The 25153-nt window shown below is 42.4% G+C and overlaps 1 protein-coding gene and 1 long non-coding RNA gene across 6 annotated transcripts; one reads left to right on the top strand and one right to left on the bottom strand.

Annotated features, from left to right (window-relative positions):
- Positions 1–553: 553 nt before the first annotated feature.
- On the bottom strand, positions 554–24683 carry LOC108323307 (exosome complex component RRP41 homolog). Of its 5 annotated transcripts, XM_052869418.1 has the most exons (14): positions 24447–24683; positions 24244–24373; positions 24038–24118; positions 4798–4863; positions 3917–3963; positions 3771–3831; positions 3567–3602; positions 3407–3474; positions 2559–2637; positions 2437–2473; positions 2201–2317; positions 1991–2076; positions 945–1034; positions 554–844 (listed from the first exon to the last, which is right to left on the bottom strand). In XM_052869418.1, exons 4-14 carry the CDS (start codon positions 4849–4851, stop codon positions 797–799), a joined length of 723 nt encoding a protein of 240 aa, XP_052725378.1. In that variant the 5' UTR covers positions 4852–4863; positions 24038–24118; positions 24244–24373; positions 24447–24683; the 3' UTR covers positions 554–796. The 5 variants fall into 5 exon arrangements, with proteins under 5 accessions (XP_052725378.1, XP_052725379.1, XP_052725377.1 ...); XM_052869419.1 differs by lacking the exons at positions 24038–24118; positions 24244–24373; positions 24447–24683 and adding exons at positions 11093–11111; positions 11987–12132; XM_052869417.1 differs by lacking the exons at positions 24038–24118; positions 24244–24373; positions 24447–24683 and adding an exon at positions 11987–12144.
- Positions 4317–4688, top strand: LOC128194267 (uncharacterized). Its single transcript, XR_008245647.1, has 2 exons — positions 4317–4357; positions 4512–4688. It is a non-coding gene; the product is annotated as an uncharacterized LOC128194267 (long non-coding RNA).
- Positions 24684–25153: the final 470 nt, after the last annotated feature.

A 25153-nucleotide genomic window follows, 5' to 3' on the forward strand; every position in this document is an offset into this window, starting at 1 on the left:
TTAACATTTTTCCATACAATATTATTACTTCAAATACTTTTTTTTCTTCTAAATCTGTATTAGTGATGTTTCAAACTTACTGTATTCAACTCTACCAAAAAACTTCAGTATTCCGCTCTAGCATACGTATTTAAAAGAAATAAAAAAATGTTAACTTAATTAAACTACTTTATATTTACCAGGATTTAGAAATTACTATAAATTATTTACTTTTTATATTTACATAATTAATCAGTTTAACTCGCTATATCAAGACTTTAACTGCAATACAAACATTTAACACCAAAGCTGTCTTTATCAAACTGTATCGTACCCAAAAAGGAAATTTAGGAAACTAACCATTGAAATTAGTTAGCAATTAAATTGTCAATACTGATGTCATTGCTTTTTCTGAGGATGCAATCACCATGTACACACACTCAACCAACCCACTGATTATTTTGATTCTAACTTCAATCATTAATTCTTCATTCGTTGAAGTGTCAGATCATTAGTTCCATTCTACACGTCTTATTTTGGGGGATTGGTGGAAATTCAGAAAGTGGTCCCAAAATAAATCATAATTTTGCTACCTTTTATTCATAGTGATAAGGTGACAGAAATGAGAAACGAATTCTACAACAATTTTCCGTTTTATTCAGCACCGTATGCTAAAAACAAAATTGTTCCACGTAAATACAAGAGAATTCTCCTCCATAACCAAAAAAAAGCACAAATGCTGAAAGAACGGACCTACAAATCTGGAAAACCGTGACCACAGGTAATAATAATCATAGCATCATTTCTGCTATAAAAACTATACACCTCGTCGATACTCCAGTTGCTTTGTGTTCTCCAGCAAAATCTGCCAGCCAACAAAGAAACAGGATTTAAGCAGTGAAATTAATGTAAAACTTGTTTGGACTCCTCTTAGTATAATCACAAAAGTGTCAGCAGGTTCTTACTTCTCGAATGTAGTTTGCTATTGCTTTGCAGCCTTCGATTGCCAGTTGCATAACATTTTCCAAAATGTCAATTGGTAGTTTAGAATCCATCTATAGACAGTAACAACAGAAATTAGTGCAAATAAAATTAAACTAGGAGCTTTTCCATTCTAAACTACGGAATATGGCAGGGAGTGAACGAATGAAATAAGCTGGATGAGAAAAGAAAAGCATTGCATGCTTTTCATAATAATGATAGTAGTAAATTTCTGATTAAAACTTTGAAGGTTCACAATCTCAACCAGCCTTTACATAGTGGCACGTGTTCGAAACAAATTTAACTCCATAATATCAATCTAAGAATGGGAGCAATAAACTGTCATTGGAAAAAATCTATGCCAGCCCCACCAAATGAAGTTACCCTCCCTCTCTGTTTTGTGGACCATACATGAATTTCATCCTATAATAAGGTGGCGGAAAGAATATATCAACTATATTTCTTCAGTCAAAATTTAAAGTATCAACAAAAGATCTGCAACTAAAAAAGTAAAAGATGCTGAACTGGAATTCCAAATAAAGAGTTACCAAGTATGATACTAGTGAAAATTAAGTTACACTTGATCAAACATTAACTCAGACTAAAAAGAAGATTTGTCATGACATAACTCCATCAAAGGGTACAACAGCAAATCACTCTATCAGGAACCTTCGTAAGAAGTATCTGTTGATTAAAAAACAACTGATATTTGAAAAAAGATTCATGTGTACAGCAAACTATTAAGTTGTTAAATCTGAGGCGAGCTTAGATAAGCTTCTTTGGGGGATTTCCGAACATGCACCTATTCCCTCGAGTAATCAAGGGTTAAAACTCTACTGTTCTCTCCAAAATCTCTAATAACAAGAACAGTTTTTGAAGGAAGAGGAATTAAAGCTTCAACACCACCAGACTCTTTACTACGTGAGTATCAATGACTGAGAGAGCAATAAAAAGTTTTCCTTTCTGTTGAACTAATTTACCTGGTTGACTACACAATAGATACAGAGAAAATAACAAGACATGAATTAACCTGAAGCAGTGTTACTTTATCCAACTTTGGCAGAATTCCTAGGGTTACATCAGGACCTCCAGCACTGTCTTCTACATAGTTCAAATCTGTACACATTCAGAAACCCTTAATAATTAGGGCAGCCCGTGCATCAGAAGTAGACAGAAACAAAACAGACATACCACACTTGTATTTAGCCAGTTCAAATTTAGAGTAAAAACAGATATATACCAAGCAGACTTGTGCTGTTAAGGTATCCGGCACTGCAGGATGTTACAAGATCACGCATAGGAATCCCAGCATCGGCAAGGGCCAAAGTTGCAGCATTTATACAAGCAGATCTAGTTCCTGTAAAAGACATGTCAACATCACCCAAAATTAATGTACATATTAAATGAGTAAAGAGAGAAAATAAAATGGCAATGACAGAAGAGAATCACAAGATCCCATTATCAAGTCTTAGTTACCTCCATCTGCTTGGAGAACTTGGACATATATATCTATCTGCAAATTTAATAAGTAAAACATTAGGGAGGACTAGGGGAAAGCAAAGCACATGACAAAATAAGTTCTTAATGTGTAATAAAACCTGAGATCGAGGCAATAGATGTGTCAATATAGATGCTTCCATGGTTTGCCGAATAACCAGGGAAATTTCAGTTGATCTCCTGTAGAATGAGAACTTCAAATCACGTAGTAAAAAATAAGAAGTGATCCTATTATCCTTCTGTAAGAGAACCTTACAATGAGAACCATATTAAAACTATGAAGGAAAAGCAAAACAGGATAACATTTATATCTGCCAACATTGATGGTTAAGCCATTCAAAACTATTCAGTGAGTTTTGGCCAAAGATTACTCAAAAAAGTCAAAGCTTGCAAAAAAGATTAAAAATGAGAAAAGGCAGTAAAAGGGTGCATGGGGTTAAGCTTTTCATTGTTTTATGATACATAACCCATTGCTGAGCCTGTAGTCAGCTATATCACAGGCATGGAGCAGCCAGCCCCAAAAACACTACAATACGTTAGTGGATAGCAAGATAGTTGTTACATAGAAAATTATGAATGCAAGATTAAAAAAAAAATTATACTGTATCACATGAACAAATGCAATATATATATATATATATATATATATATATTACTAATTAATAATATATATATTACTAATTAATAATCAAAATTTATACTCTAAAAGTCTAAACATGCATTACCACCATTGCTATTAAATTCTTACCTCAGTAAAAAGATCAAAAAGTCCAATTTACAAATTACAAGGCACTCTTAAGATAGATTCTACTAATGCAACATTCGCTATCATCCTAGTAGTCTATGCTCCAATACCATTTTGATAAGTATAAAACTAAGAATATATAAAAAATAAGTGAAAGGTCAAAAAGAATAGGAAGTTAAACAAAAGCAAGTAAATGAGCAAAACCTTTCACCCTTTGATTTCCTCATGCGATCTCCAGTGCTAAAATTAGCCATGCTGTACTCACACCGAACCTATAGACATACATTGCACATAAGCAACAATTAAGTTTTTGTTACAATTCATATAAATACAGACAACATAACTTAGAAAAAAAAAAAACTACCAGAGCATGGTTGGTTATTTGGCTTCTATTTTGCACCTGAAATGCAGAGAAGTTACTAAAGAAAAACAGCAAATCATCTAAAGCTCAACTACAACATCAAAGTTTTTTAAATGTCTAAACCAACTAACACTGAAAAAGGATAGTTAACAATCCTTAACTTACATAGACAAATTTTCATTAGCAAGGTAAATAATTAAACAGTACCTCTCTAGGGCCATAGACAGCAGCAATAACTTTTGTATTACCCATCTCAAACATGGCAGAACTGTTTTCAAAATAAAAAAACTTTATGGTCAAATGCTTCAAATGATATCACAACTTAATTTTCTAAAAAGCTAAAATTCATTTACCCATCTGCTTTGGATACAGCACCAATTTCTGCACGAATTTGTCGCATCTACAATATACCATAAAGAGAGGAGAAAAAGTTAAAGGCAAAAGATCAGTAGAGAAAGAAATATAAAATCATAGATTTAGATCCTCTGCAGTGAAGGAATAACACTTTAGAGGATAAACTGCAGTAATAGTCATTGAGATTTTAATAACTTCATAGTTTCTTATACATGTACATATATTTTATCACACTCTTAAATACTAAATTTTTAATACATAGTAATAACTTCACCTTATCCTCTAAAGTGCATCTCCTCATTTTAAATAGTCGAATCCCAAAATCATGTCCAAATCACAGCTGTTAAATAGGACTGAATTCCATAGGCCAGACCTTAAAATGCTGCTTTCAATTAGCTCATTTTGTCATAGGACCAAGTTCATATATCTCACTAAAAAAGGTTGGTTAGACATCCTTAGGGTTAGAACCCTCCATTTTCTTACTTTTATCATTTGGCAAACTACAACATTTGTAGCTTTTAAGTGATAGGTTTTAATGTTTATCAGAACTAAGGTTATTGACTGCTTCTAATCTGTTTATATGTTTTTTTGCAGTTCAAAATGTGCCCTTACACATTTCCATTACCCATGGCATGGCTCATCTATGTATAACCCATATGCAGAACTATCTGCAGATCTTATATATACTAATTAACATAAAGCTTCAGTAATTCATGACTATGTAAGAATTCATGTAGGATATTATTATTTATTAATACTCCGCATTTCATACACTTCATGAGTATTCTTGAAAGATCTAAAGGAACCTTTTTTGGAATGAATATTAAGTGAAGAAAAAAGGAGGAAAAAAAAAAGCCCAAGAAAAAAATAATAGCTGTACCTCCATGGGTCTGCGACCATCCAGTCGAAGTCCTTCTGGGCTGACGTATTCCATCCTCAGGTCAATCTATGGCAGAGACAAAAAGGAGACAAAGATGAGACATAAGCTGTTACGTGTCTGACCACGTAACTTGCTTTTCACTGTAAACGTACGTACTCAAATGAATGGAAAATCTTTATTATTGAGACTAGGGTAATCACAAACACAACCAATGACTGGGAGCAGGTTCTCCTTCAGTCACACGAGAGCATAACCTCTCTAACAATACTTCCAATAATCAAAACATATCCCCTAACCTCTAGGTACCCTCTATTAATAATATTAATCACTCCTTCCAGAAATGGTAAGGAATAATTACTAATTATTAGTAATTATTAGTAATTATTGGAAAGAATCATTCTGTCCTTATTTACTGCATTTATTACTAATTAACTCCGCTGACCACCTCTTGAATTCCCGCCTGATCTTCCGCTTGCCATTTAGACGAACGCTGTCGCTCCTCTTCGCTGCTGACGCTCGTCTTTATTTAGGACGCTCGTCCCGGTTAGGACGCTCGTCCTTGCCCATTGTTGGGACGCTCGTCCATGTTAGGACGTTCGTCCTCGCCCATCGTTGGGACGCTCGTCTTCGCCCCTTGCTCCGGACGTTCGTCCATGTTCTGCTCGTCCTCGCCCATAGTTGGGTCGCTCGTCCTCGCCCCTTGCTCTGGACGTTCGTCCATGTTAGGACGTTCGTCCTTTCCCTTCTCCCTCCTATATCGCCTTCTCTCATACACTCGCCAGGCCCTAACATTACCCACCCCCTGAAGATCAACCTTGTCCCCAAGGTTGAAGTCGGGATATTGGTCTTGAATGGTGAGGGCATCTTCCCATGTAGCCCCGTCAGGATCTCCCTCTTGCCATTCGACCAGTACTTCCTGGCGTACGTCCTCCCCCTGGTGCACTGGCCTCCTGTCCAGCACTCTGACCGGTCGCGGAGACGCTGCCTCCATCTCTAAGTCCATTGGTAACTCCTGTTCGACCCGATGATCCCCTACTGCCTTCTTTAGCTGCGACACATGGAACACGGGGTGTATTCTTGCAGACTCGGGTAATTGCAGCTTAAATGCGACTGCCCCCACCTGCTGGATGACCAGGAACGGTCCAAAATAACGAGCGGCTAATTTAGAATGTACTGTGGACGACATCGTAGTCTGCCTGTGCGGACGAATCTTCAGATAGACCCAATCTCCCACCCCAACTTGGGACGGCTTCCGTGCCTTGTCAGCCTGCCGCACCATTAACTCTTGAGCCCTGGCCAGATGAAACTTGAGCTGATGGAGTGCTTCATCTCTGGTCTGTAATTCCTGATTGACTGCTTCCACTAAGGTCTCCCCTGGAACGAACCTATGCAGTGAAGGAGGCGGCCGTCCATAGACTGTTTCAAAAGGGGTGCATTTGGCTGACTCCTGATAGCTGGTGTTGTACCAGTATTCGGCCCACGGTAATACGACGCTCCAGCCCTTGGGTTGTTCGGAACAAAAACATCTCAAATACCCCTCCAATATCCTGTTGACCACCTCCGTCTGCCCATCGGTTTCAGGATGGTAGGCTGTGCTCATCTGTAGTTGAGTGCCTTGCAATTTGAACAACTCCTTCCAGAAATTACTCAGGAACAGTGGATCCCGGTCACTGACTATAGATAAAGGCACCCCATGCAACCTGACGATCTCCTTCACAAAGACCTCGGCTATGGTGCGTGCAGAATACGGGTGTTTTAAGGGTATGAAGTGGCCGTATTTGCTGAGACGGTCCACTACCACTAATACTGCATCATACCCTTTTGACTTGGGTAATTTGACAATAAAATCCATGCTTATCTCCTCCCAAATTGCGTTGGGGATGGGTAGCGGTTGTAGCAGTCCTTGCGGAGATGATGTCAAATATTTATGTTGTTGACATACCAGACAGCTTGCAACGAACTCGGTCACGGCTTTCTTCATTCCTACCCAATACAGGGACTGTGCCACCTTGCGGTACGTTCGGTAAACTCCTGAGTGACCTCCGGTCTGAGTGGTATGGAATTCCGCTATCAACTTGGGCACCCAGGCCGAACGCGCTGACAGTACGAGCCTCCCTTTATAATGCAAACGCTCGTTTTCCAGTGTGAACGAGGGGTGGGAATTTGGGTCTTTTCTCAAATCCCCAATCACCTTCCTTAACTCTTCATCCTCCTCGACTTCTTGCAAGACTTCCGCGAAATCCTGCCAGTAGGGACGAGCAATCACCGTCAATTCCTTTTCCTCCGGCCGATTCTCCTCCTCCCTCCTTGATAGGGCGTCCGCGACCTTGTTGGTGACCCCTGATTTGTACACAAATTCAAAGTCGTACCCCAGGAGCTTTGCAAGCCAATTCTGCTGATTCTGAGTGGTGATGCGCTGTTCCAACAAGTACTTCAAACTTCTCTGGTCCGTGTGCACCACAAACCGCTGTCCCAAAAGGTAGGGCCTCCAGTGTTGTATGGCTAACACCAGTGCCATTAATTCCTTCTCGTAAATTGACTTCCTTAGGGAACCCTCAGATAACGCTTTGCTAAAGAAAGCTATGGGCTGCTTCCCTTGCATGAGGACCGCCCCTATCCCTCGTCCAGATGCGTCACATTCAATGTGGAAAGGCTGCTCAAAGTCAGGTAGGATCAGCACCGGAGCGGACGTCATTGCCTTCTTTAATCGGGACATGGCCTCCTCGGCCTGCTCCGTCCAGGCGAACTGCCCCTTTTTGAGGAGATCGGTCAGGGGTTTGGCGATCTTCCCATAATCCTTCACAAACCTTCTGTAATATCCTGTCAGCCCCAAAAATCCCCTCAATGCCTTCACCGTCTTTGGTTGTTCCCACTCCAGTATGGCCCGTATTTTGTCCTCATCCATTTCTACACCTCTTGCTGAGATCCGGTGTCTGAGATACCCTATTTGAGTTCTACCGAACTCACATTTCTTCTTGTTGGCTACCCATCGGTTTGTCACCAGTTCACCTAGCACTGTGTCTACGTGCACTAAGTGCTCCTCCCATGAACGACTATATACCAGTATATCATCAAAAAATACCAGGACGAACTTCCGCAGATATGGTTGCAACAGGCTGTTCATGGCACTCTGGAAAGTGGCCGGTGCGTTGGTTAGACCGAACGGCATTACCATGAACTCATAGTGACCTTGGTGTGTCCGGAAAGCCGTTTTCTCTATGTCGCCTCCTCCCATTCGTATCTGGTGATAGCCGGACTTCAAATCCACTTTTGAAAAATAGCTGGCCCCTCTCAATTCGTCTAACAATTCTTCTATTAGGGGAATAGGAAATTTATCAGGGACAGTAGCTCGGTTTAAGGCCCTGTAATCCACACAAAATCTCCAGCTGCCATCCTTCTTCTTGACCAAGATCACCGGACTCGAATAAGGGCTGTTGCTCGACCTTATAACGCCCGCCTTCAGCATTTCTGCTACCTGCTTCTCGATCTCCCCTTTCATCACATGGGGATAACGGTATGGCCTTACATTCACTGGGTCCGTCCCTTCTTTTAAGGGGATTTGATGCACCATCCCCCTATCTGGTGGTAGGCCGTTCGGCTCCTGGAATACGTCCCTGTGCCGTTCCAGAACTCGCCTCATGTCGCTCGCTTGCTTTCTTGTTAACTCTGGACCGAACGTCTCTTCTTCTTGAGCGTGTGGTCTTTGCTCCTCAGATTTTTCGGTCACCCCAAGCTCCCATACTAGCAACCAGACCTCCACTTCTTTCATCTTAAGCAAGGCTGCAGGCTCTACCAGTGTCCGAGTTAGAGTTGGGTCGCCTTTGATTATCACTTTTCGCCCTGCCTGAACGTACGCCATTGTTAGCTGGCCCCAGTTCAGTGTTACTTCACCCAGCTTGGCCAACCATTCTACTCCTAATATTACATCCACCCCTCCCAATTCGAACAGGTGGAATCGTTCCTGGATCACTGCCTCACCCATAGCGATCGTTACTGATTCACAACAACCCCGCGTTTCCTTCTTCTGCCCATCCCCCAAGCTCACTCTATACGGTTGAGTGTCTACTACTGGTAATGCCAGATCTTCTACCAACTTCCTGCTTATGAAGTTGTGGCTGGCGCCACTATCAATCAGAATTAATACTTGCCGCGTTCCTATTTGTCCATGCAACTTCATCGTCTTGGGCTGGGTAAGCCCGCCTGCCGAGAAGGCAGATAACTCCATGTGATCGAGTTCGACCTCCTCTTCCTCTTCTCCTCCTGGATCCTCGTCCTCTGCTAAGATTAGCATTCGTAAACTCCTTTCTGGGCACCGATGCCCTGGGCCGAAAGGTCCTCCACACCTGAAACACTTCCCTTCTTCCCTTCGTTTGACGTACTCTGCGTACGGTAAGTCCCGTACGTTCCTGCCTTGCGTGCGTTCGCCTTCTCTCCTTGGAACTCCTTCCTTGCCTCCCGTGCGTCCTCCTTCCACAGGTACCGTTCGGTTTTGATTGTAACGGTTGGGTTCCGTTTTTATCAATGCCCCACTCGGTTTTCCCCACGTCTGCCCTTTGCCGACGATCTCCCCGCCTGTCCACGTGCCTGCTTGGAAAGCTTCCACGTCCCTTGCTAGTCTCATGGTTTTCATTAAATCCGTCGCGTCGAGCAACCGAAGTTGGTTGCGGATCCCCTCCTGCAGACCAGCCATGAAATATCCCATCAACTGAGCTTCGGGTATCCTTTCTGCTTGGCCCACCAGCACTTCGAATTCCTGAATATACTCCCCCACGGACCCTGACTGTTTGCAGGATGCCAACCTCTCAAAAACTGTCCCTCGGTTTCTACCGCCAAACCGTACCACCAATGCTTCCTTTAAACCTGCCCACGAACGGTTTCTGGCCTTCTCCCTCCAAAACCGGAACCAATGCCCTGCAATTCCTTCCATGCTGATGAATGCCAGCCGCAATTTTTCGTCCTCGGGTACTCCTTGTAGTTCGAAAAATTTTTCGGCTCTATAGATCCAATTCATGGGATCATTGCCTTCGAACATGGGTAACTCGACCCTCCGCCTCCAAAACGGCTGCTCCTCTCGGGGTCCTCCCTCAGGGCCTCCGCCTTCCCCCACGTCCTCATCATTTCTTCTTCCATTGACCGAACCTTGGCTACCATCCAGGTTTCCATCGTACCGTCGACCTCGCTCCCCTATCACCCTTACCAGTTCCTGTACTGCAGCTTCCAGCCCTCCCATGGATATTTCCATGGACTCCATCCTCCCTTCCACCGCGTTCACCCTTCCTTCCATGATGCTTGGTTCCCCGTAATTGAGATCCGGCAGTTTCCTCCCTTGACGATCCGGCAGTTTCCTCCCTTGATGATCCGGCAGTTTCCTCCCTTGACGATCCGGCAGGTCGGACCAATTGTTACGTGTCTGACCACGTAACTTGCTTTTCACTGTAAACGTACGTACTCAAATGAATGGAAAATCTTTATTATTGAGACTAGGGTAATCACAAACACAACCAATGACTGGGAGCAGGTTCTCCTTCAGTCACACGAGAGCATAACCTCTCTAACAATACTTCCAATAATCAAAACATATCCCCTAACCTCTAGGTACCCTCTATTAATAATATTAATCACTCCTTCCAGAAATGGTAAGGAATAATTACTAATTATTAGTAATTATTAGTAATTATTGGAAAGAATCATTCTGTCCTTATTTACTGCATTTATTACTAATTAACTCCGCTGACCACCTCTTGAATTCCCGCCTGATCTTCCGCTTGCCATTTAGACGAACGCTGTCGCTCCTCTTCGCTGCTGACGCTCGTCTTTATTTAGGACGCTCGTCCCGGTTAGGACGCTCGTCCTTGCCCATTGTTGGGACGCTCGTCCATGTTAGGACGTTCGTCCTCGCCCATCGTTGGGACGCTCGTCTTCGCCCCTTGCTCCGGACGTTCGTCCATGTTCTGCTCGTCCTCGCCCATAGTTGGGTCGCTCGTCCTCGCCCCTTGCTCTGGACGTTCGTCCATGTTAGGACGTTCGTCCTTTCCCTTCTCCCTCCTATATCGCCTTCTCTCATACACTCGCCAGGCCCTAACATAAGCAGCTGGATTTTGTTTTATTTTGCTTTATATTCTTGGCTTCCAAAAAAAATGATATTTTCTACTAAAGTTATTGAAACAAAATGGTGAGATTTTGCAGAATCTGAGCCATTTAAAAGTTTGTGTTGGCTCAAGTAGTTTGTGGGTCATGCAGTGAGATGAGTGAGAGGGCAGTTCGAATTAATAACACTGCTCAATTGAAAACATACCGAACAAACTCCAGTTGCTCTGTAAAGATTAGGATGAAAACAAGGTTACAAAAAATCAAGCAATCTGAACTTTGAATGAATATCATATAGACAACAACAAACATTTACCCAATAAGTGGGGCACTAGGTAAATAATATTGCAGAAATAAATATTAGAAATCAGCAAACAACAAAATAACAACGCATTTGAAGAAAATAAATCTGGTCGTGTCCCTACCCTTTTAAACGTTTAAGTTTGCTCTTAATCTTACTGCAAGCAAAGAAAAAGAGGAAAGTACACCACGGACAGAAAGATATTGTAAAGGGGTGGTTCTCGAAGCAAATTCAATCTGCATACTGTTATTATTTTTATTTTATTCTAGCACTCCCCGAATTTCAACAAATTTCTAAAGGAGAATGAGCAGGCTTTTAGTTTAATAGTTACAGAAGAAAGATTTGGGTCAATTATATATGAGAAGGACAGTGTTCCCTTCCCACTTAATAAACTAATAACACAGAGCAATGATTTTAGTGACTCGGTTATGCTATAGATCAATTTTATGGTTGAGTGGTATGCAAGTTCAAGGTGCAGGATTTTTAAGAAGAGCTTTTGTGAGATCGATACAAAGGGCAAGGAAGGGTTATAAGTTTGATTGAGAGAACGATATAGTATAGGAGTAATTGGTTATCAAGATGTTCAATGTTTGAAGCTTATACAAAGCTGTCGTAAACTCCATTTTTCTTGGTTGTAAATGTTGAATTGATTAAATTAGAAAAGCATAGCAACTTTTACGAGTTTAACAGAAAATAGGGATTGGGTGGTGAGTGGTGACACTGCAAGGCACTACACATGACAACGCAAACATTGAAAGGGTTTGAACTTTGATGACCAGAGAGAGAGAAAAGGAAAAGTACCTGACTGACGGCGAGATTTGACGGTGGCTGTTACGCTCTGTGTGGCGACGGCGAGAACGGAAGTTGGTCCGCGCACTGCAAACGAGCCTAGTCTAGGCAGGGTTCCGCTGTTCGGTGTTTAAATAGGTCACTAAATAGGTTTAATAGGTCACTTGTTTAAACCTGTTCTGATAGCAATGTTGAGCGTTCGGCCTTGAGTAGTATTCTTAGGTTCCAAGCGTTGCGCGTTCGTCCAAGTATTGAATTTAGTACTGGTGTTCGATGGTTTAGCGTTCGGCCTGATAGTGTAGGATTTGATAACGTTCGTCCAACAGCGTTCGGCCTGTTGATTGATAACGAACGTACGTCCAAATAGTGTTCGGCCTAGTGGTTGGAAGGTAGTGTTCGTTCAGTAACGTTCGTCCACTGTGCTCGGTGAACAGTGCTCGTCCAAATAGTATTCTGCAAATGTTTGATTTTAAATTCATTTTCTCTTGAATTGAATTACGTGCAAGGTTTGGAAAATATATATTGTGAAGTGATTTATGTGAATGTATGAGGTGTGTTGGATTTACTGTGATAAAATGGATATGTAGTGATTCGGGAGTAACAATATGATTCATGGACGTAATTCCATGATCCTCATGAGAGGATACATGGTGGTGGATGTAATTCCATGATCCTCAAGGAGAGGATACATGGTGGTGATTTAGGGTGTACAGAATGATTTCATGGTAGCTCAGTCTTGGGGGTTTTCCTGACGCTCCAATGGTCTTTCATTCTCAAGTAGAGAGGATTGATCCATGTGGTGAGGAGTAGCAGGAGGTCCTAGTCTTGGAGGCTTCCAGTATGCTCCAGGGCACGGAACGGACTAACCTCGTGAGGGTGGTAGGGTGGAACCCATTGGCAATGGCTTTGCAAAGCAGTAGAGGCCACCACGAGTGCATAACCCGCCATAGCTCGGTAATCATTATGGTGAGTGCTCGTGTGAGTGTTCGTGCGATCGTGATTCTTAAATAGCAGTATAGTTGACGAGTCTTGAAACACAGGATAATAGTTCACATCTGGCAGCAAAAACTTCATGAGCAACAGGAATCAGATTCTTAACCAGCATGCCATTTTCAGGAGGTTGTAATATAGTCTCATGCACCTTTTGTCTCTCCTTTTTCTTTAGTATAGCTTCTCGCTTAAGCTCGTTAAAACTTGTCACTAGCGGTTTCCGCTCAAACTTGTTGAGCTTTTTTGGCATCTCATTGCAAGTCGACAGAGTGGAGTACCAAAGACAAAAATGTCCATGTATACCTCTGAGTTTTGAAAATCGAACAAGTTTAACTCTCTCAAGGAGATCACTAAGAGTTTGAACATGTCTTGGCAGCATCACTGCTCATTACAAGAGGATACCTACATACATGGACAAATTTATATATACTTTAAGCAAACTAAAAATTTGTGGCAATTATTTATTTTATGTTTTTATAAGTAAAATCCAATTCGTTGAAAAAACATGCATTATGATTTAATGTCTTCATGTTGGCTTTCCAACAAAACAGAAGGTTGTTAAATCCAAACTTTATGGCCGAAGTTACACATGTAACAGAATCATGACTAAAGCTAGGAAAAAACACCCACACAAATATGAGCTTCAGCAGTTAACTTCATACACATAACCTACTTAGATTATGAAAATTGTAAATTCAATCAACAAGCAATTATTATTCACATGCTTGGATCGAAACCATTTAATCATGCAGCTTTTGGGACAACCAACATTCTCTTATAAGTTTTAAGTTCTGTCTTTTTGTGGATGACTGTAATATCAGCTACCGAACTACTATTATACTCTGACGGTTCTCTTTATTGGAATGTGGACGCCAAAGTTATATGATTGTGGTTATTATATATTTGGGATGCCACACAAGCCATCTGTTGATTCTGCTCTGGAGATGAGAAATCACGTTAAGAAGTTTCAAGGTAAAAGAAATGGAAGCAAATATCAACATACTGGAGAACCGAAAGAATGATTTAGAGGAGCAACAAAATATATTGAAGAAAAGGATTTCTGACATAAGTCTAAGCCTTGAAATAATGAAAAAAGAGATGGCGACAAGAAAAAGAAGGGTATGTCGAATTGGATATGGACGGAGAACTTGAATATCCAGAATAATTTTTTCTAGCCTTTGTTATTGCCAGTGTTTTTAGTTTTTAGTGAGTTTAGCATAATCATGAGATACTCATTTTGTTTTGAATTCATTTTACAGATATTAAAGTTCACTGACACTGTTAATGAATTCATTTATGAAAATTTTTGTTTAAATGGATGAGATTTCACCAGCCATTTACTATCAGTTTTTAGTAAAACGTTGTTCCCTGTTATTTATAATTTTAAAAGTTCAATACAATATTCATTACTATATTTTGAAAATTATAAAATATAATCTTTAATTATTTTACACATTTATCATGAAATTGCCACAAAAGACGAATAATAAGAGATGGAGAAATTTATTTATTTAATTAGAGGGGTAAATGGTATAATATGAAATCAGATAATGATTTTAATAGTAATGAGAACATTAATTGTACTTCTCATTTACTATATCAACCATAAAAGACACTCAAAAAGGAACAAAGGTCATGGCATACATGCGCACACACATATCCTTAATGAACTAATCAAAAGCACTATCAGACCTGCAGTTAACATAAATTCAAAATCTCTTATTTACAAATCAATTGATGCCCTTTAAAAAAAGTACAAACACATTCGTTTTTACAATAGAGCAACAAATTAGAAACAAGGCCGACATTTCCCAATATCTCAGCTAATGATCCAAAACGGTAATGGGCAAATCAAAAACAACATATGTTCCATAAGTATAGCCAACCTTCAACATAAATTGAGCCATGGCAAGAAATATTTTCAACACTGGCAGAACTTTTCCATGAATCTTTCCATTTCATATAACCAGGCACAAAGACCATAATTTATTTAATACTTCAAAAAAGAAACAATACTTGGATAGATAAAACTTACTCGTTTCAAAAAGGAAATTGTCATGCAAAGTCTCTATGGCTTTATCATTATCATGCTCATTTTTAACATAAAAATGCTTAGTTGAGCCATTCCAAGATAATCCACTTAATCCATTAAATATGTCATGAATCTTTTGCCATTTATCCTTCTACACCTTTTGTCTATTTTTTATATTATTTTTGTTTAACCCAACTAAATTAGATTAGTGTAGGTGGTCGAGAATGTTATTGTATGCTAGCGACATCCAATTGTCATCCACCCCATTACCCAATCGAGCTTTGTCACCAAATTGTCACCCTTGCTTCTTTGTTGTGTGCTGCTTGTGTATGCTTTCCTTTGCGATGATCATCCATTTGGATGGAGCAGATGTTGTTGAGGAGGTTCCCTTGGAGCAAGAGTTGGAGGATGCTGATGATGCAGTATAATATTTTTAGGATTTCTAAATTTAAGTTGGTGTTATTTTGAAATACTCTAAACTGATTAAGTTTTAAGTTCTGTCCTTTTGTGGATGATTGTAATATCAGCTACTGAACTACTATTCTACTATGACTGTTCTTTTATTGGAATGTGGACGCGTAAGTTATATGATTGTGGTTATTATATATTTGGATGCACACAAGTGGTATCAGAGCCTAGCCTCTCCCAGTACGATGTGGTTCGAGGACGAACCAAGCGGAAGTTGATGGGCATGTGACACCCGGGCACTGACGAGGGCGGGGAGTGATCGCCGGTGCAAGAGGCACGAAGTGCAAGGGGCACTGACAAGGAGCGGCTCCTGGCAGACTTCTAGTGGAAGGGACACATGGATGAATCGAACATACACCGGAATGAGAGGGATCTAAAGACTGTATAAGTATGAGACTATACAGTTGAAGGATAGCTGAAAGGAATTGATTTGGCTACTCATATCACCAAAATGCATTTGCTTTTCGGTAGGCTAACCCATAAGAACTCCATGGTTAAGCGTGCTTAGCCTACAGTAATTTAGGGATGGGTGTGTGGGGGCTTGGAAGTGTTTCAACAGCTCAAGTGATGCTTCAAGCAAGTTTATGTCATCAATTTGAAGTTGTGCAACCACTTACACAGCCAAGAAACAAATTGCAATGAAAAATCACTGGTTCACTTCCATTTAAATCAAATTTTGATGGTTTATGTTAGGGCCTGGCGAGTATATGAGAGGAGATATAGGAGGGAGAAGGGAGAAGACGAACGTGCTAACATGGACGAGCAGAACATGGACGAACGTTCGGAGCGAGGGGCGAGGACGAGCGTCCCAACGATGGGCGAGGACGAACGTCCTAACATGGACGAGCGTCCCAACGAGGGGCAAGGACGAACGTCCTAACAAGGACGAGCGTCCTGAATAAAGAAGAGCGTCCGCAGCAGAGAGGAGCGACAGCGTTCGTCTAAATGGCAAGCGGAAGATCAGGCGGGAATTCAAGGGGCGATCAGCAGAGTTAATTAGTAATAAATACAGTAAATAAGGACAGATTGATTATTTCCAAATAATTACTAATAATTACTAATTATTCCTTACCTTTTCTGGAAGGAGTGATTAATATTATTAATAGAGGGCACCTAGAGGTTAGGAGGTATGTTTTGATTATTGAAAGTATTGTTAGAGAGGTTATGCTCTCGTGTGACTGAAGGAGAACCTGCTCCCAGTCATTGGTTGTGTTTGTGATTACCCTAGTCTCAATAATAAAGATTTTCATTCATTTGAGTACGTACGTTTACAGTGAAAGGCAAGTTACGTGGTCAGACACGTAACAATTGGTCCGACCTGCCGGATCTTATTGCAGGGAGTAAAGCGTCATGGAGGGAAGGCTGAATGCTGTGGAAGGAAGAATGGAGACCCTAGAAATATCTATGGGCGGGCTGGAGTCAGCAGTCCAGGAACTGGTGAGGGTGTTAGGGGAGCGAGGTCGACGGGATGACGGCCACCTTGATGGTAGCCAAGGATCAATCAACGGGAGGAGGAATGACGAAGAAGAAAGGATTGGAAGCGGCGCAGAGGGTGGACACCAAGAGGAGCAGCCATATTGGAGGAGGAGGGTCGAGTTACCCGTGTTCGAAGGAAACGAGCCTATGAACTGGATTTATAGGGCGGATAAATTCTTCGAACTGCAAGGGGTACCGGAGGACGAGAAATTGCGCCTGGCATACATCAGCATGGAAGGGATAGCCGGACACTGGTTCCGGTTTTGGAGGGAGAAAGCAAGGAACAGATCATGGGTCGGGTTGAAGGAGGCATTGGTGATCCGGTTTGGAGGCAGAAATCGAGGCACGGTCTTCGAAAGACTGGCATCTTGTAAACAAACGGGATCTGTGGGAGATTATATTCAAGAATTCGAGGTATTGGTGGGCCAAGCAGAGAAAATACCCGAGGCACAATTAATGGGGTATTTCATGGCAGGTTTACAGGAGGGGATACGTAACCAACTCAGGTTGCTTGACCCAAAAGAGTTTATGGACGTCATGAGACTAGCAAGAGACGTGGAGGCGTTCCAGGCTGGGACAAGGGCGAGCGGAGGCATCGTCAGCAAGGGACAAACGTGGGGAAAGCCGAGCGGTGCAGTGACAAGGGTGGATACTGGCCGCCACAATCAGAACCGAACGGGTACTGTGGAAAGGGAAGGAGGTACAAGACGAGAAGGGGAGCGTACGTTCTCTAGCGCTCAGGGCAGGAACGTACGGGATTTACCGTACGCGGAGTACGTCAAGCGCAGGGAGGAAGGGAGGTGTTTCCGGTGCGGAGGACCGTTCGGTCCGGGCCACCGCTGTCCAGAAAGAGGGATTCGGATGCTGATCTTGGCCGAAGAAGAGGAGCCAGGAGGGGAAGAAGAGGTGGAGGTGGAATGCGAACAACTGGAGCTGTCTGCTCTCTCAGCAGGAGGGCTCACCCAGCCCAGAACGATGAAGTTGCACGGACAGATAGGGACGCAGCAGGTTTTGATCCTAATTGACAGTGGCGCCAGCCACAACTTCATCAGCAGGGAATTGGTAGAAGATCTATCTTTACCCGTCGTGGATACACTACCCTACAGGGTGAGTTTGGGGGATGGACGGAGGAAGGAGACGAGAGGATGTTGTGAATCAGTAACGGTTCAGGTAGGGGAGATTGTGATCAACGAACGTTTTCACTTGTTCGAATTGGGCGGAGTGGATGTGATACTGGGGGTCGAATGGTTGGCCAAGCTAGGCGAGGTAATCATAAATTGGGGGCAGCTAACCATGGCGTACGTACAAGCAGGGAACAGGGTGACCATCAAGGGAGATCCAACTCTAACTAGGAGGTTGGTGGAACCTGCAGCTTTGCTTAAAATGAAGGAAGTCGAGGTCTGGTTATTAGTGTGGGAGCTAGCGGAGACAGAGAAGGAAAAGGAACCAAGCCCGAACGTTCCGGAAAAAGAGACGTTCGGTCCAGGACTGACTCGGATGCAGACGTTCGACATAAAGCGAATCCTGGAACGTCACGCTGAAGTGTTTCACGAGCCGGACGGACTACCACCTGATAGGGGAATGGCTCATCGAATCCCCTTAAAGGAAGGGACAGACCCTGTGAATGTAAGACCGTACAGATATCCCCATGTAATGAAGGAGGAGATTGAGAAACAGGTGGCGGAAATGCTGAAGGCAGGCGTTATAAGGTCAAGCACCAGTCCATATTCAAGCCCTGTAATTTTGGTGAAGAAGAAGGATGGCAGTTGGCGGTTTTGTGTGGACTACAGGGCCCTAAACCGAGCTACCGTACCTGACAAATTCCCTATTCCCTTGATAGAGGAGTTGCTTGACGAACTAAGGGGAGCCAAATACTTCTCAAAGGTGGATTTAAAGTCAGGCTATCATCAGATACGAATGGGAGCAGGTGACATAGAGAAAACGGCTTTCCGGACGCACCAGGGCCACTACGAATTCATGGTAATGCCGTTCGGCCTAACCAACGCGCCAGCCACTTTTCAGAGTGCCATGAACCAACTATTACAACCTTACCTGCGGAAATTCGTACTGGTATTCTTTGACGATATACTGGTGTACAGCCGCACCTGGGAGGAGCACTTGGAGCATGTAGCGACGGTGCTAAGGGAGCTGGTGGCACATAGATGGGTGGCAAACAGGAAGAAATGCGAGTTCGGCAGAACTCAAATAGGGTATCTGGGCCATCGGATATCAGAGAAGGGGGTAGAGATGGACGAGGACAAAGTGCGGGCAGTGCTGGAGTGGGAGAAACCGAAGACGGTAAAGGCTTTGAGGGGTTTTCTGGGGCTAACTGGCTACTACAGGAGGTTCGTAAAGGATTATGGGAAGATTGCCCGGCCCTTGACCGACCTTCTCAAGAAAGGACAGTTTGCGTGGACGGAACAAGCAGAGGAAGCCATGCTTAAGTTGAAGAAGGCAATCACGACAGCACCTGTATTGATTCTGCCGGATTTTAACCAGCCGTTCCACATTGAGTGTGACGCGTCCGGGAGGGGGATTGGAGCAGTACTCATGCAAGGGAAGCAACCCATAGCTTTCTTTAGCAAAGCGCTGTCGGAGGGATCGCTAGGGAAGTCAATCTATGAGAAGGAACTAATGGCACTGGTTTTGGCCATACAACATTGGAGGTCGTACCTATTGGGGCAACGGTTTGTGGTCCACACGGATCAGAGGAGTTTGAAGTATCTCTTGGAACAACGCATCACCACTCAGAACCAGCAGAATTGGCTAGCAAAACTCCTGGGATACGACTTTGAGATCGTGTACAAATCAGGTGTGACCAACAAGGTGGCGGACGCCCTATCACGCAAGGATGAGGATGAGCTGCGGGACGAGAAGGAGTTAACGGTGATGGTTCGGCCATATTGGCAAGATTTCAAGGAAATCTCGGAGGAAGTCGAGGCGGATGTGGAGTTACGGAAAGTGATTTATGACTTAAAGAAAGACCCCAACTCCCATCCCTCGTTCACGCTAGAGAACGAGCGTTTGCACTATAAAGGGAGGCTCGTGCTGTCGGCCCGTTCGGCCTGGGTGCCCAAGCTGATAGCCGAATTCCATTCCACACATACAGGAGGCCATTCAGGGGTCTACCGGACGTACCGCAAGGTGGCACAGTCGCTCTATTGGGTAGGAATGAAGAAAGCAGTGACCGAATTCGTTGCCCATTGTCTAGTCTGTCAACAACATAAATATTTAACCTCATCACCGCAAGGGCTGCTGCAGCCGTTACCCATTCCTAACGCCGTCTGGGAGGAGATAAGTATGGATTTTATTGTCAAACTACCCAAATCTAGAGGCTATGATGCTGTATTAGTGGTGGTGGACCGACTCAGCAAATACGGACATTTCATACCCCTAAAACACCCTTATTCCGCACGCACTATAGCCGAAATCTTCGTGAAAGAGGTTGTCCGATTGCATGGGGTACCACTATCGATCGTAAGTGACCGGGACCCACTGTTCTTAAGTAATTTTTGGAAGGAGTTGTTCAAGCTACAAGGCACTCGACTAAAGATGAGCACAGCCTATCATCCTGAGACGGATGGGCAGACGGAGGTTCTCAACAGGGTCCTGGAAGGGTATCTGAGATGTTTTTGTTCCGAACAGCCCAAGGGCTGGAGCACAGTGATACCGTGGGCGGAATACTGGTACAACACCAGCTATCAGGAATCAGCCAAATGCACGCCATTTGAAACTGTCTATGGAAGGCCGCCACCCTCCCTGCATAGGTTCGTCCCAGGAGAAACCTTAGTGGAGTCCGTCAGTCAGGAATTACAGACGAGAGATGAAGCCCTCCGCCAGCTAAAGTTCCATCTAGCCAGGGCACAGGAATTAATGGTAAGGCAGGCAGACAAGGCGAGACGACCGTCCCAAGTTGGAGTAGGAGATTGGGTCTATCTGAAGATTAGACCTCACCGTCAAACGACGATGTCGTCCATGGTGCAGTCTAAGTTGGCTGCTCGCTATTTTGGTCCCTTCTTGGTCATTCAGCAGGTAGGAGCAGTCGCATTTAAGCTGCAATTACCAGAGACCGCCCGAATACGTCCCGTGTTCCATGTGTCACAATTAAAGAAGGCAGTAGGGGATCACCCGGTCGAGCCGGAGTTACCCAGAGATTTGGAGGGGGAGGCACCATCTCCACGACCGGTCAGAGTGCTGGACAAGAGGCAAGTGCACCAGGGAGAGGACGCACGGCAGGAAGTCCTGGTCGAATGGCAGGAAGGAGGTCCTGACGGGGCTACATGGGAAGATGCCCTCACCATCCAAGACCAATATCCTGACTTCAACCTTGGGGACAAGGTTGATCTTCAGGGGGTGGGTAATGTTAGGGCCTGGCGAGTATATGAGAGAAGGAGATATAGGAGGGAGAAGGGAGAAGACGAACGTGCTAACATGGACGAGCAGAACATGGACGAACGTTCGGAGCGAGGGGCGAGGACGAGCGTCCCAACGATGGGCGAGGACGAACGTCCTAACATGGACGAGCGTCCCAACGAGGGGCAAGGACGAACGTCCTAACAAGGACGAGCGTCCTGAATAAAGAAGAGCGTCCGCAGCAGAGAGGAGCGACAGCGTTCGTCTAAATGGCAAGCGGAAGATCAGGCGGGAATTCAAGGGGCGATCAGCAGAGTTAATTAGTAATAAATACAGTAAATAAGGACAGATTGATTATTTCCAAATAATTACTAATAATTACTAATTATTCCTTACCTTTTCTGGAAGGAGTGATTAATATTATTAATAGAGGGCACCTAGAGGTTAGGAGGTATGTTTTGATTATTGAAAGTATTGTTAGAGAGGTTATGCTCTCGTGTGACTGAAGGAGAACCTGCTCCCAGTCATTGGTTGTGTTTGTGATTACCCTAGTCTCAATAATAAAGATTTTCATTCATTTGAGTACGTACGTTTACAGTGAAAGGCAAGTTACGTGGTCAGACACGTAACAGTTTAAAAGGTGATTCTGCATATAGGCTGAAAAATGACCAAAGGATCAGTGCAAACAACTTTGAAATGGCAATTTAAACTTGCTCAAACGTTGGAAATGCACAAAGACAGCAAGATTCAACAAATCACTCTTGTTATAGTCAAATATGCAGCAAAATGCACCAAAAACAGCACCACAAATCAGATTTGAGAGAATGAAAAAGAGGATAACAGCAACCAGGACTCTAGGAAGGCCTAATGCACTAGAGCTAACTGAAGATAATCAGCTAGAAGATTATAAGCACCTAAGACACAGTCAAAGAAAGCAATCACGGTGAAAAAGCTTGATGGAAACAGATTTTTAGGCATGTTTCTGGTAAAAAACAAGTTGCTGAAACAGATTTTTCTGAACTAATTTTGCTCATGATTGAGACTCTCTTCAAGAGGATCAGTCATATGTGGATGTTTTGAAAAGTTCAGAATAGATCAAGCACTTGTGCTGTGATTTTTATACTATCGTTAGGGAAGGGATGTGCTAGGAATTCGTTTCTAACAAATTTGATTAGGACTACACTAGCCACTACCTTGTCATGTGCTAACTTCTATATCATCACTTTTCTTTTCAGATGTTGAGGTACAAACATTCCCAAGCCTTCATATCAAAATATTCATGAAAGAATAGTAATGATAGAGAAAGGATCACACAATCCTTTTATACTGGTTCACTCTCAATTTTTGAAAGCTACACCCAGTCTCTTTGCATTAATCTCCTCTGTTTTTTAAGTTGTCAAACTTTAATATCTAACCTAACTTTCACTGCTGTATTGTAAATAGGTAGAGATTTCTTTAAGCTTTTTTTAGCATTGGTTACTAACTTCATATTAAACATTTCTCCTCCTTTTGGTTATGGGAGAAACCAATACAATCTTAAAGATTTGTAACTTTTGTTTTTTGCTTGTTTCAAAGACTTGTTATCCTCTTCTTTATATGTAACAAAATGTAAACGATTTCTATTACAAATGATGGATGGTCAGAACATTATAACAATTTATGCTTAAGTTTTGATATTTTAAATATACAACCATCATTAACCTTGCAATAATCAATAATGATAAATAATTCTGTTCTGATCAACCAATATTGTGTAGAATGCTTGATGGTGTCACTTGATCATGAAAGGATCAACCTGTTGTGCTGTTCCATTGCATTTCAATTGGCAATATTTTATTGTTCATTGCTAGGTTTCTTGCAAAAAGTATTGGAAAAGAAGCAGGAACTTGAATCTTTGGAATCAAAAGCAAAATCCTTAAGTGAATTCTTACAGAGTCACTGCAAGATGGAAGGAGACCAAAGCTTTACTGACACTGTGAAAGCTGTTTCTGGTTATTTGAGGAAGAGAATGCCTTGCAAGTCTATACGCCAGAATTTGAAGGTCTTGTGACTTTAAATATAGTTCTGTCCTCATACCAGTTATAATATATATATATATATATATATATATATATATTTAATAATGCTAAACATCCTTTTTCTTCTATTTTTTTCTTTCCCAGTTGTGGGAAATTGAAGATTTTGAGCGCAAGGATGTCTGTCACAATGTTTGTCTCAACTATTGTGGTTATGTAACCCAAAGTTTAGTCAATTTTGCTCCACTTCTTTTTGTGGTTGAAGCTGAAGTGTATCTTTTATGATATGACTAAATATGAAAGTTCCAACTATTTTGAGGGGATGCAGGGTCACTGTAAATACTGGTCAATCTAGCATAATAACATCAAGTAGTTTGAATGATGTGAATATTGGGAAGGTAATTTAATTAACAATTATTCTCTTTTATTACAAGATTCAACACATGTATCCTACACTAATATCAACACATGCTCATAAAATTTCTCATCAAAAACCACTTATGATCTGCCCAAAACAGCTAGCATAATTCCACAAATAAACCACGAAGGACACCAAAAAATTATAAGCATCACAATCATGGGCATTCACTCATGGATATCAAGCATTCAAACACATAAACCAGTGACCAAAATCAGCTCCATCTTAACAAAACTTCAACTTCCCCATTTTAAACGCAATTAAAACCCAAAATAAAGCAAGCCAAACACAAGAGCACGAACTTCACCTACCTGGAAATGATGAACTCTTGGACACTTCAGTGCAGCCCTTCAGCAATGACACGCCTCAGACCCTGATCGAAGCCCCAAAACCTTGTAAATTAATGGAAAAATGACATTAGCAAAACCTAACAGGAACAAATATTAATCATCAAAAGCACCCTGTTACCCAGCAAAAGGGGCTAAACACATTCAGGTTCGATTAGAAACCTACTTACCTCAACGACAGGGGAAGAAAGACAATCCAAAACCTCTACCAAGAGGATTTAGACAAGCTCGCTCACACGCACAAACCACACTCCAGCAAGAACCCTCCAAGAACAACCCTCCAACCCTCGAACAACAATCCTGCAAGAAGAACACACACGTCACAGCAAGTGGAAACTCACCGTTTAACTGCGAAGCCAAGCGCTGAACCTACCTTTACGATGGACGAACTCCGATGGCGATTGCGACACACCCAATCACGGACACGCGATTTCGACACAGCCAATCACCAATACGGTGGCTGACGGTCACGCTAGCTGATGGAGAGGGCCTCTGCTGGTGAAATGCTGGTGAAATGTTGGTGAACGAAGGGGGAATGCTGGTGAGGAATCGAACTCTCGAAGAAAGAAAGAGAATGTGTTTGGCTCGAAAAATGAAAAACTCCCTTATTTGAATGATTAAAGACTCTTTACCTAAATCTATCTTTAGATTTCTTTATTCATTTATTGGATTAGGAGATATTAAATTTCTTTCAGTAGAAGATAATGAAACATTTCCACTTCAACAGATATGCTAGTGTAAATTTCTTAGTCTTTAATTATAAAAACAAGGCTTAATTACCTACTTAGTCCCCATGTTCGGAGGTAATTTGCTGTTTAGTACCCGGTTTTAAAAATGTAGGCATTTGATACCTATGTTTTGAAATTTGTATCAATTGAATCCTACCCACTTAACGCCGTTATAAATCTAACGTTTTTCTGACTGTGTATGTGATTTGTGGACGAGCATTTGTGGACGAGCGACGAGGACGATCGTCCAGCGAAGAGGACGCTCGTCCAGCGAGGCAGAAGAGGACGCTCGTCCACAAATCACATACACAGTCAGAAAAAACGTTAGATTTATAACGGCGTTAAGTGGGTA

Source organism: Vigna angularis, chromosome 10, assembly GCF_016808095.1.
Source record: "Vigna angularis cultivar LongXiaoDou No.4 chromosome 10, ASM1680809v1, whole genome shotgun sequence".
Classification (NCBI taxonomy): domain Eukaryota; kingdom Viridiplantae; phylum Streptophyta; class Magnoliopsida; order Fabales; family Fabaceae; genus Vigna; species Vigna angularis.